General features: G+C 39.5%; 1 protein-coding gene across 14 annotated transcripts in view; it reads left to right on the top strand.

Moving 5' to 3' along the window:
* The window catches only part of LOC144319091 (transport and Golgi organization protein 1 homolog), a 48,155-nt gene that overhangs the window by 19,523 nt on the left and 16,088 nt on the right, over positions 1 to 12,544 (top strand). For 4 of the 14 annotated variants that reach the window (XM_077906842.1, XM_077906840.1, XM_077906841.1 and 1 more), the window contains 2 exons: positions 3,216 to 3,272; positions 3,752 to 3,883. The exons of 5 other annotated variants lie outside the window; for them this stretch is intronic. In XM_077906842.1, the coding sequence (XP_077762968.1) occupies positions 3,216 to 3,272; positions 3,752 to 3,883 (189 nt within the window). Of the gene's footprint in view, positions 1 to 161; positions 584 to 3,215; positions 3,273 to 3,751; positions 3,884 to 12,544 lie in introns of those variants that run through there. 5 more of the 14 variants (XM_077906839.1, XM_077906838.1, XM_077906843.1 and 2 more) reach the window with 4 other exon arrangements.

The following is a 12,544-nucleotide window of genomic DNA, read 5'->3' as shown; positions in this document are numbered from 1 at the left end:
GAGAAACTAGGGAGGTAACTGTACTTTGTTGTGGAGCAGCAGGTAGGAAGGGGCTTTTTAAAAATTGGTTCACCTGTGGTATCCATGTTGATCTACTGGGGGCAACGGCAGCTGATTGGTGGAGAGATTATAAAGTTCTGGGTTGCTATGGCAACATTCACTCAGGAGAAGGCTTGGAGGAAGAGGGATCCTCCTCCACTTCAACTGCTCCTGAGAGTCCATTTAACCTGCTCCTTGTGTCCTGCTGACCTAGTGAATTACTGACCTGCTGAACTACTATCCTTTCTGAACCCTCCTTCCTCCCCTCCAGGACTTAATCTAACCCTGGCACTGTCCCTGCTACCTTCTTCTCCTGACAAACAGCTTCCCCAGTCTTACCCTTTGCTCGCATCCTCCCCCACCCCTAATTACCACCTTGTCCCCTTTCCCACTCCTCCACACTCATCCCACCCCAACCTGCTCCTGCCTATCTCCACCTCCTCCCTGGTGTCCCAGTGCCCCCTGAAAGCACTAGGACATGGAGGTGCAGAGTCTGCTTTTCTGGTTCTTCTTATTCCTGTATCCTGGTTGCCCAAACACAAATGTGAGTAAACATGGCACATCAGTGGTGTCTTCCTTTTTTTTAAGATTTTTTTTATATGAGAGAGAGAGAGAGAGAGAGAGAGAGAAAGGGCACAGGTGCTGGTGGAAGGGCAGAGGGGGAAGGAGATAGAGAATCCCAAACACAATGTGCAGGGAACACAAAGAGGGCCTCAGTGTCAGAACCATGGGATCATGACTTGATCCAAACCAAGACTTAGCTGCCTGAGCTGCCCAGGTGCCCAGAAGCTGCTGGTGGTGTCTTCCATCCTATTGGGTTCTTTTGCATTGTGGTTAAATAGCTTTTTCAGTCTCCTTGATGGGAACTTCAGAAAAACTTCAGTTCTTTCTGAAGATCATGAACCACAGGCAGGTTTCTTGGTCAGCCTGAAGGGGTTGTGGCCACAGCTGTCCACATCAAGTTCTGGGTCCTGTCTGTGCCGCTTGGTCCAAAAAGAGCAGTGTTGGCTGGATGGAAACCTGTAAATACTAGGTTCATTGTATCAAGAAGGAAGGATTTGTGAAGATATAGAAGCCATTGACCATTATGTCTTATATAGGGGGCTTGTATGATATATAGATTATATCTCATTAAAATTGACTTTAAAAATGTCAGGAACTCAGGACACCTGGGTGGCTCAGTTGGTTAAGCAGCTGCCTTCTGCTCAGGTCATGATCTGGGCGTCCTGGGATCTAGCCCCACATTAGGCTCCCTAATATGGGGGAGGGGAGTCTGCTTTACCCTCTCCTTCTGTCCCTCCTCCACACTCATGCCTTCTCTGTCACTCACTTTCTCTCAAGTAAATGAATTAAATAAAAAAATACACAAATAAGTCAGGAACTAATTATAGGAGCTATGAGTATTAGACTTGCTCCTGGAAGCCTGGTCAAGATCCTCCTTCAAGCCTTCTAAGTTTTGGGTCCATCTTATATGTAGTTTGTGTTCCTATCAGCATATTGTTCACATTTGTGAACTTTTGCAGCCTGGGGAACCGTGGTATCTTAAGCATCGGTGTAGGTACTAGAGTTAAAAAGTGAAATGTCCTTTGTGCTCTGTGCTTCCTGGGTGGTTGACTTCTCATAACTCTGCATTCAACCCTTTCCTTCTGTTCTGGGAAGCTGACCCCAGGGAGTCTGTATCCTGCCAAGTCAATGAGAGCCCTGAGAAACCCAGCAGACACTAATTGGCCTCATTCTGCTGGGACATTTGCCATAGGAAAATCACTAGGAGTGACATGATCAGGAAGTGAATAAGTTATTATCCTTTATTCGGCCAAGTAAGTGCAGAGTGTTGACTTACCCGAGGAAAAAGGTCCCAAATGTCCTTAGGAGTGTCCAAATATGAAGAAATAACTGGTTCCCAGTGTGAATATATCACTCTATCATTAAAAAGCAAAGCGTTAAAAAGCAAAACTTGTATCCCCAGGGGATAGAGAAAGAGCCAGATAGGGAACATCTATAGCAATAAGTAGACTTATTTAGATTGGCATCCACCAGATTCTTAGAGAGGGATCTGGAAAGTCCCAGTAGTCAGGAACAACCCTTGTATTGAGGCAGAATCATCCCACATGAATACATACAGTCAAAACAGACTCTATTCTGTTTCTTTTGAGTCTTCAAAGGAGGAAATTCCTTGGTAGGCATTATTGGAATTATTCCCATCTCCCTGGGCTGCATCTCATAGATCAGTTCAGTTCTCCCTTCCCCCTCATCTCTGAGCTCTTGCATAAACGAACTCATCTTGTGTTTCCCACCTCCACTTGTTCATGGCCATGGTCTCTGAGAGCCTAGTGTTATTGGCCCTATTGGAGGTAATCTAATTAAGAGTCAGTTACTGATATCAGCATCCAGACAGCTGCCAGAGGTACAAGAGTACCTATGACTGGGGGTGTTTTCTATTCATGACCAGTGCCCTCTGTTTTGTGTATTAGATCCCCATGATCAACCATTGTGCTGACAGCTCCTGCTGTCTTTCAGACCATGGCTATTCTGATACAGTGTGTTTCTCACCAGCATATGTTCTCATGACCTCAGTTTGAGGGCTAAAATGAAAATGTTATAGATTTCAGAGGCTCCTTTCTAGAGAGGTGTGTTTGCACAAAATTCAAGCTTGGTGTGAATTAGGATGAATTGGATTGTGAGTGTCTTTTCTTCTCAAATACTTCTAACTCTAGTTTTTGTCAAATGAGATGTGTTCTTTCTTTGGTGACCATATCCAGGAAGTTTGTATTCTTTTAGAAATTAAATTTCGTAGTTGCTATTGATTGATTTAAGTACCACACCAAGAAATAGGAACATGAATACCTTCATTGGCTATTTGGAGGTAGATGTTCAAGTAACTTAAAATCTCACAGGTATCATCAAAATATAGAAGATCACCTGATGATGCAAATTACCATGTACTTCAGAAATCTGACCTTTTGAGTTGTGGTTCAGAAGCAAAGTGAGCATTGAAAGGAAATATCAATGTTTTCAGAAACTACACAATAATTATAATTTTTGTTGTAATAGTAATCCCAAATTATTATAATAGCCTTCTGTCTCTCTCACTTATGTCCTTATCTATCAACATCTGTCTATATAACATTGCTATTTGTATCTCTAGTACATTTCTTTTTGTTTTCATTCTTCCATAAATTTTGGGTATAGTTTTGGAAATGTTCCAAAGAAGTTTACCTATGCACTTCAAGAAGGTACAGTAGAAGTCACTGACTTCTTATCTACTTTAAGTTTGCATTTACTTATTTTGTCTATTTGAAATTACCTTATAAATTCTTAAGTTCTGTTCACTATAGAAAAAAATTTGCAATGCGTTTGTAGGCAAAATACAATCTCTTAAGATTTGCCTATTACTAGTTTCCCACAGCGTCAGTGTGATATAATTTATGTATGGTAAGAGAATCTTTTTAAAGACTACAGTTAGTTGATATTTGACATAGGTAAGCAGCAGTGAAACCCATCACCACAGTAAGAAAGCAAAGACACTCATCACTCCCAACAATTTTCCCCTGCTCCTTTGTAATCAATTTGTGCTCCTTCTCCTCCATAAGGAGGCATTTGAGAGGTATGCTTACCTCCTGGAGGCTGGCTGAGGGTTTATAAAGCTTATTCTTTCTGACAGATAAGTTGTAAATGTCTTTGAGATTCCTCATTATCTCAAATGTTATTTCAGTTTGTCCGTATTTTGCCTGGCCATTTCCCTCTTGGCTCTGATGGTGTTGAGATTCTGTGGACCCTTACCGTTGTAACTGAATTCTTGGGAATTTGTGCATTTCTAATTTACCTCTGGAGAACCATCCTTGCTGTAAGTATACTAAAGTGCTTTCTATACGTTTATTCATAAGTAAGCAGAAAAATGTTATAGTCACTGAACCTTTTATATGCATTCATTACTACAAATTTCCTTCTAATGTGTTCATTTTTCATTATTATTTAGATTGAAATATTTAAAAAGTTCTGTTGAAGTGCCTTCTGTGATCCATGTGTTCTTTTTTTTTTTTACGTTTAAGTATAGGGATGCCTGGGTGGCTCAGTCAGTTAAGCATCAGCCTTTGGCTCAGGTCGTATTCCTAAGGTCCTAGAATGGAGCTCTGAATTGGGCTTCTCCATCTCCCTCTGCCTGCCACTCCCCCTGCTTGTACGCGCACTCCCCCCCTCAAATGAATAAATAAAATCTTAATCAAAGTAAAGTTCAAGTATAACTGACAGTGTAATGTTAGTTTCAGGTGGACATGGTATGGTGATTCAGCAGTTCTGTACATTACTCTGTGCTCATCACATTAGGTGTACTCTAAATCCCCTTCATTTCTTTCACCCATCCTTTTACCCACCTCCCCTCTAACAACCCGTGAATTCTTTAGAAATATCCTACTTAATCTTCATTTTTTGTGTCATTTTGCACCTGTCCTTCTGTTCTTAATGTCCTGTTGGAGTCATTTGTGATCCGAGAACATACTTCCTGTGATTTCTATTTCTTTGGTTGTTCAGATGTATCTTAGGGCCCCAAATATGGCCTGTCTCAGTGAATGTTCCATGTGAGCTTGAAAAGAATGTATATTCTTCTGTTGTTGGATGAAGTATTCTACCGATATTAATGGATCCAGTTGATTGACGATGCTGTTCAGTTCACCTGTGTCCTTATGGAATTTCTGTATCTGTTGATCTGTCAGTGACTGATGGAGGATTTTGAATTCTCCAGCTGTAATAATAGGTTCATCTATTTCCATCAGCAATTCTTTCAGTTTCTGCTTCATGTATTTTGACACTGTTATTAATGCGTGCACATTAGAAATTATTATGCCTTTTTGGAGAATTGACTCTTTTATCATTGAAGTGATGCCCATCATTATCCTTGACAGTTTTCCTTACTTTGTAGTGTGTTTTGAGGGATCATTTCACTGGCCAGTTTGATGTTTCTAGTTTGATGTTTCTTTTAACACTTTATACATTTTATCCTTCTTGATGCGTGGTTTATGAAAAGAAGTGTGATATAGTTCTTACACTTGTTCCCCTTGGGTAAGGTGTGACTTCTCCCCTCTCTCTCTTCATCCACCTGCTCTAGATTTCCAAAATTGTTTTCTTGTCTTTAATGATCTGTAGCTGGATGTTATATATTAGGCATATCTGTTTTTTTTGTTGTTGTTGTTTGTGTGTTTGTGTGGCTATTTATTGTGCTTTTGATTTTTGGCACTTCCTGGATCTGTGATTTGGTGACTATATGAATTTTGTAAAATCCTCAGCCATTATTGCTTCAAATATTTCTCTTTTCCATTCTACTGGTATTCCTTTATGTGTGTGTTACCCACTTAGGACATTAGTGTGAGGTTTTCTTCTTATCTGGGGCTAGGCTGAGTTTACTCCCAGGTGAGACAGGAAGGAGAGAGCACTGGAGTTGAGTATTTCCCCTCACCTATCTTGCTAGTCTTTGGGAAACTTCCCATTAGGCTCTGATGACAGTTTCACTTGAGGGCAGAGCTCTCTAAGAACATAAAACTTTTGAATTTATTTCTAAGTGAATTTCCTCCTTTCCCTGCCAATGTAGAAATCTTCCCTTCAAAAACAAGATGATCGTATTTGGTGTGCCCTTCCACCTTTTCACTTCCCCCGCCTGTGGGGCTAGGTGACAAGGACCAGGGAAGCTCGGAGGTTCCTAGTAACATGTGAAGTTAAAAGAATAACCATGGTTTTCTGTTTGCCCTCTACAGATGCACTTCCCCCTAACAACATTATTACGATTGACTTGGTGATAGCATGCTGATATCCCACCAACATTTGAGGGCTGGCATCAGCTACTTATCATCCTGTAAAACTTGTGTGTGTGTGTGTGTTTTAAAGATTATATATATTTATTCATGAGAGACACAGAGACAGGCAGAGACATTGGCAGAGGGAGGAGCAAACTCCCTGTGGGGAGCCTGATGTGAAACTTGATCCCAGGACCCCTCAGATCACAACCTGAGCCAAAGGCAGATGCTCAACCACTGAGCCACCCAGGTGCCCCCTGGTGGTAAAACTTTTGAATGGGCAAATACGTTAATGGTGTGAAAACGTGGTCTTGCGTATATTTTATTGATCTATGATTTATTAGATTAGATTAGGGTGATTAGATTTATTAGATTTATTAGGATGACTCAAGTATGGAGAGCACGGGTTACCCTGTTTGAAGCAATAGCTGTCTTTTCTGTTGTTGCTTATGTTTCATCTCTAGCCATGTGCCACTCTTTTTCTCATCCAAAGGGTTTTATTTCTTTTTGATCACCCTCCATTTGTAGCAGTCTAGAAAAATTTATAGCACCTAACTTGCTATAACTGTGTATGAATTTAGCAGAGACAATTTTGTAAGTATTCAGAAAAGCTTTCTAGAGAAGGAAAAGGCATATCTTTGTCAAAGGTTTTGTGCTCCTTCTTTCCTTCCTCCCTTCCTTCCTTCCTTCCTTCCTTCCTTCCTTCCCTCCTTCCCTCCTTCCCTCCTTCCCTCCTTCCCTCCTTCCATTTTATTTCCTTCAGGATTATTTATTTATTTATTTATTTATTTATTTTATTGAATTTCATTTTGCCAATATAGTATAACACCAGGTGCTCATCCCATCAAGTGCCTCCCTCAGTGCCCAGCACCCAGACACCCCATCACCCTCCTGCTTCCCCTTCCACTACCCCTTGTTTGTTTCGCAGAGTAAGGAGTCTCTCATGTTTTGTCTCCCTCTCTAATTTTTCTCTAATTTTTTCCCTTCATTTTCCCTCCTTTCCCTTATAATCACTTTCATTATTTCTTATTTTCCATGTATGAGTGAAACCCTATGATGATTATCTTTCTCCGATTGACTAACTTCACTCAGCATAATACCCTCCAGTTCCATCCACCTGGAAGCAAATATATGTATGTATGTATACCTACATATCTCACATCATCTTTATCCATTCATCTGTTGAATCATGGCTCCTTCCACAGTTTGGCTATTGTGGACATTGCTGCTATGAACCTTGGGGTGCAGGTGTCCCAGCATTTCAGTACATCAGTATCTTTGGGGTAAATACCCAGTAGTGCAGTTGTTGGGTCGTAGGGTAGCTCTATTTTTAACTTCTTGAGAAACATCCATACTGTTTTCCAGAGTGACTGTACCAGTTCACATTCCCATCAGCAGTGCAAGAGGGTTCCTTGCCAAGAAGGTGGGTTCTCCTTTTCCATATCCTCTCCAACATTTGCTGTTTTCTGTCTTGTTAATTTTCGCCATTCTCACTGGTGTGTGGTAGTATCTCATTGTGGTTTTAATTTGTATTTCCATGATGACAAGTGATGCAGAACATTTTTTATTCATGTGCTTGTTGGCCATGTGTATGTCTTTTTTGGTGAAATTTCTGTTCATGTCTTTTGCCCATTTCATGATTGGATTTTTTGTTTCTTAGGTGTTGAGTCTAATAAGTTCTTTATAGATCTTGGATACTAGCTTTATCTGATATGTCATTTGCAAATATCTTCTCCCATTCTGTAGGTAATCTTTTATTTTTGTTGACTGTTTCTTTTGCTGCGCAGAAATATTTTATCTTGATTAAGTCCCAATAGTTCACTTTTGCTTTTGTTTCCCTTGCCTTCATAGATGTATCTTACAAAAAGTTGCTGTGGCCAAGTCCCAAAGTTGGAACAAAAAGTTGCTGTGCCCGTGTTCTCCTCTAGGATTTGATGGATTCTTGTCTTACATTTAGATCTTTCAACCATTTTGAGTTTATCTTTGTGTATGGTGTAAGAGAATGGTCTAGTTTCATTCTTCTGCACGTGGTTGTTCAATTTTCCCAGCACTATTTATTGAAGGGACTGTCCTTTTTCCAGTGGATGGTCGTTCCTGATGTGTTGAATATTAGTTGACCATAGAGCTGAGGGTCCACTTCTGGATTAGCTATTCTCTTCTATTGGTCTATGTGTCTGTTTTTGTGCCACCACCACACTGATGATGATCACAGCTTTGTAATACAGCTTGAAATCTGGCATTGTGATGCTCTAGGCTCTGGTTTTCTTTTTTAATATTCCCCTGGGTATTTGGGGTCTTTTCTGATTCCACACGAATCTTAAGATGATTTGTTCCAACTCTCTGAAGAAAGTCCTTGGTGTTTTGATCGGGATTGCATTGAATGTGTAAATTGCCCTGGGTAGCATGGACATTTTCACCATATTAATTCTTCCAGTCCATGAGCATGGAATGTTTTTCCATCTCTTTGTGTCTTCCTCAATTTCTTTCAGAAGTGTTCATAGTTTTTAGGGTATAGATCTTTTACCTCTTTGGTTAGGTTTATTCCTAGGTATCTTATGCTTTTGGGTGCAATTGTAAATGGGATTAACTCCTTATTTTCTCTTTCCCAAGTCTCATTGCTAGTGTATAGAAATGGCACTGATTTCTGGGCATTGTTTTTGTATCCTGCCACATTGCTAATCATATAAGTTCTAGCAATCTTGGGGTGGAATCTTTTTTTTTTTTTTAAAATTGGAGTTCAATTTGCCAACATATAGCATAACATCCAGTGCTCATCCCATCAAGTGCCCCCCTCAGTGCCTGTCACACAGTCACCCCCACCCCCTGCCCACCTCCCTTTCCACCACCCCTTGTTCATTTCCCAGAGTTAGGAGTCTCTCATGTTCTGTCGCCCTCTCTGATATTTCCCACTCATTTTTTCTCTCCTTTCCCCTTTACCCCCTTTCACTACTTTTTATTCCCCAAATGAATGAGACCATATAATGTTTGTCCTTCTCTGATCGACTAACTTCACTCAGCATAATACCTTCCAGTTCTACCCATGTCGAAGCAAATGGTGGGCATTTGTCATTTCTAATTGCTGATTAATATTCCATTGTATACATATGCCACATCTTCTTTATCCGTTCATCTTTTGATAAACACCAAGGCTCCTTCCACAGTTTGGCTATTGTGGACATTGCTGCTATAAATATCGGGTGCAGGTGTCCCGGCATTTCACTGCATCTGTATCTTTGGGGTAAATCCCCAGCAGTGCAATTGCTGGGTCGTAGGGCAGATCCATTACTAACTCTTTGACAAACCTCCACACAGTTTTCCAAAGTGGCTGCACCAGTTCACATTCTCTTTCGGGTTTTTTATATACAGTACCATGTTATTTGTGAAGAGGAAGAGTTTGACTTCTTCTTTGCCAATATGAGCACCTTTTCTTTCTTTTTGTTGTCTGATTGCTGATGCTAGGACTTCTAGTACTATGTTGAACAGCAGTGGTGACAGTGGACATCCCTGTCGTGTTCCTGATATTAGGGGAAAGGCTCCCAGTGTTTCCTCATTGAGAATGATATTTGCTGTGGGCTTTTCATAAATGGCTTTTAAGATATTGAAGAATGTTTCCTATATCCCTACACTTAGAAGAGTTTTAATGAGGAACGGATGATGTATTTTGTCAAATGCTTTTTCTGTATATATTGAGAGGATCATATCTTTCTCGTCTTTTTCTCTTGGTATGATCTATCACCTTGATTTTTTTTATGAGTGTTGAAGCACTCTTGCATCCTGGGGATTAATCCCACTTTGTCATGGTAAATAATCTTAATGTACTGTTGGATCCTATTGGCTAGGATCTTGTTGAGAATTTTTGCATCCATGTTCATCAGAGATATTGGTCCTTTTTGGTGCGGTCTTTGGTTTTGGAATCAAGGTCATGCTGTCCTCATAGAACGAGTTTGGGGTATTCCATCTCTTTCTATCCTTCGAAAATCTTTAGAATAGGTATTATTTCTTCTTTAAACATTTCATAGAATTCCCCTGGGAAGCCATCTGGCCCTGGACATTTGTGTCTTGGGAGGTTTTTGATGACTGCTTCAATTTCCTCCCTGGTTATTGGCCTGTTCGGGTTTTCTCTTCCTTCCTATTCCAGTTTTGGTAATTTGTGGTTTTCCAGAAATACATCCACTTCTAGATTGCCTAATTTCTTGGCATATGGCTGCTCATAATATGTTTTTAAAATAGTTTGTATTTCCTTGTTATTGGTTGTGATCTCTCCTCTTTCATTCATGATTTTATTAATTTGAATCTTTTTTCTTTTTAATAAGGTTGGCGAGGGGTTTATCTATCTTATTAATTCTTTCAAAGAACCAAGTCCTGGTTTTGTTGATTTGTTCTACAGTTCTTCTGGTGTCTATGTCATTGAGTTCTTGCTCCAATCTTTATTATCTCTCTTCTTCTGTTTGGTGTAGGTTTTATTTGCTGTTCTTTCTCCAGTTCCTTTATGTATGAGGTTAGCTTGTGTATTTAAGTTTTTTCCAATTTTTGAGGGAGGCTTGTATTGCGATGTGTTTCCCTCTTAGGACCGCTTTTGCTGTATCCCAAAGATTTTGAACAGTTGTATTTTCATTTTCGTTAGTTTCCATGAATCTTTTAAATTATTCTCTAATTTTCTGGTTGACCAATTCATCCTAGTACGATGCTGTTTAACCTCCATGTGTTTGAGTTTCTTCCAAATTTCTTCTTGTGATTGAGTTCTAGTTTCAAAGAATTGTGGTCTGAAAATATTGCAGGCAATCCCAATCTTTTGGTATTGATTGAGACCTGATTTGTGACCCAATATGTGGTTTATTCTGGAGAAAATTCCATGTGCATTTGAGAAGAATATGCATTCAGATGGAAAGTTCTGTATATATCTGTGAAATCCATTTGGTCCAGTGTATGATTTAAGGCCCTTGTTTCTATGATGATGTTGTGCTTAGAAGTTATGTCACTTGCTGAAAGTGCCATGTTGAAGTCTCCTCCTATTAGTGTATTATTATCTAAGTACGTCTTTACCTTGGTTATTAATTGATTGTTACACTTGGCAGCTCCCACATGAGGGCATAAATATTCATGATTGTTGTGTCCTCTTGTTGGATAGACCCTTTAAGTATGTTGTAGTGTCCCTCTTCATCTCTTACTACAGTCTTTGGGATAAACTTTAATTCATCTGATATGAGGATTGCTACCCCTGCTTTCTTTTGAGGACCATTTGAATGGTAAATGGTTCTCCACCCCTTAATTTTCAGGCTGGAGGTGTCCTTAGGTCTAAAATGAGTCTCTTGTAGACAGCAAATAGATGGATCTTGCTTTTTTATCCAGTACAGTACCCTGCATCTTTTGATGGGATAATTTAGCCCATTAATATTCAGAGTAACTACAGAAAGATATGAATTTAGTGTCATCATATTACCTATTCAGTCAGTTTTTGTGAATTATTTCTTTGGGCTTCCTCTTTTACAGCATCCCCCTTAATATTCCTTGCAGAGCCGTTTTGGTGGTCACATATTCTTTCAGTTTCTGCCTATCCTGGAAGCTCTTTATCTTTTCTTCTATTCTGAATGACAGTCTTGCTGGATGAAGTATTCTTGGCTGCACATTGTTCTCATTTAGTACCCTATATATATCATGCCAACCCTTTCTGGCCTGCCAGGTCTCTGTGGGGAGGTCTGCTGTTAATCTGATATTTCTCACCATATAAGTTAAGAATCTGTTTTGTGCTGCAAGAATTTTATCTTTATCTTTGAAATTTGCAAGTTTCACTATTAAGTGTTGAGGTGTTGAATTGTTTTTATTTATTTTTTGTGGGTGGGTCCTCTCTTTCTCTTGTATCTGAATGCCTGTTTCCTTTCTCCATATTTGGGAAGTTCTCAGCTATGATTTGTTCAGATACACTTTGTGGTCCTCTCTCTCTCTCTCAGCCTCTTCTGGGATCCCAATCAGAAATATATTCTTCTTTCTGAAGCTATCATTTATTTCCCTAAGCCTTTCTTCATGGGCTCTTAATTGTTTTCCTTTTTACCTCAGCTTCCTTCCTTACCATCAACTTCTTATATGTCACTCACTCTCTCTTCTACCTCATTAAACCTAGCAGTTAGAACTTCCAGTTTGGATTGCATTTCATTTAATCTATTTTTAATTTTGGCCTGATTAGATCCCAATTCTGCAGTAATGAAATCTCTAGAGTCCTCTATGCTTTGTTGACAGAGCAACTGGTAGCTTTATAATTGTACTTCTGAATTGAATTCCTGACATCATATTCAAATCCAAATTCTGTAACTCTGTTGCTGAGAGTACTGTTTCTGGTTCTTTCTTTTGTGGTGAATTCTTCCTTCTAGTTATTTTGTCCAGTGCATTGTGGCTGTATGAGTGGGATGAGTCAAAAATATCAACCACAACATAAATAAAATACACCCTAGATGATTCTGAAGAGGAAAGAGACCAGAAAATAAAAGAAAAAGAAGTACAGAACAAAATAAATCAAAAGGACCACTGAAGTGAAAAACAAATTTTTATACAAAGTAGAAAAAGCCAAAAATTAAAAACACATGAAGAAGAAAAAAGAAAAAGAAGAAAAAAAGAGGAAAAGGGAAAAAAAAGGTGTGGTGAGGAGATGGCAGTCGTGAGGAAGTGGTAGTGGAGAGAGAATGTAGTCTACCTGAGGGGTCCTTCTGGGTGATTCTTTTGGTTCCAAG

The sequence above is a fragment of the Canis aureus genome, chromosome 8 (assembly GCF_053574225.1).
Source record: "Canis aureus isolate CA01 chromosome 8, VMU_Caureus_v.1.0, whole genome shotgun sequence".
NCBI classification, from domain to species: Eukaryota; Metazoa; Chordata; class Mammalia; order Carnivora; family Canidae; genus Canis; species Canis aureus.
The sequence above is the reverse complement of the archived record's forward strand: the minus strand, read 5'-3'. Positions and strand labels throughout refer to the sequence as shown.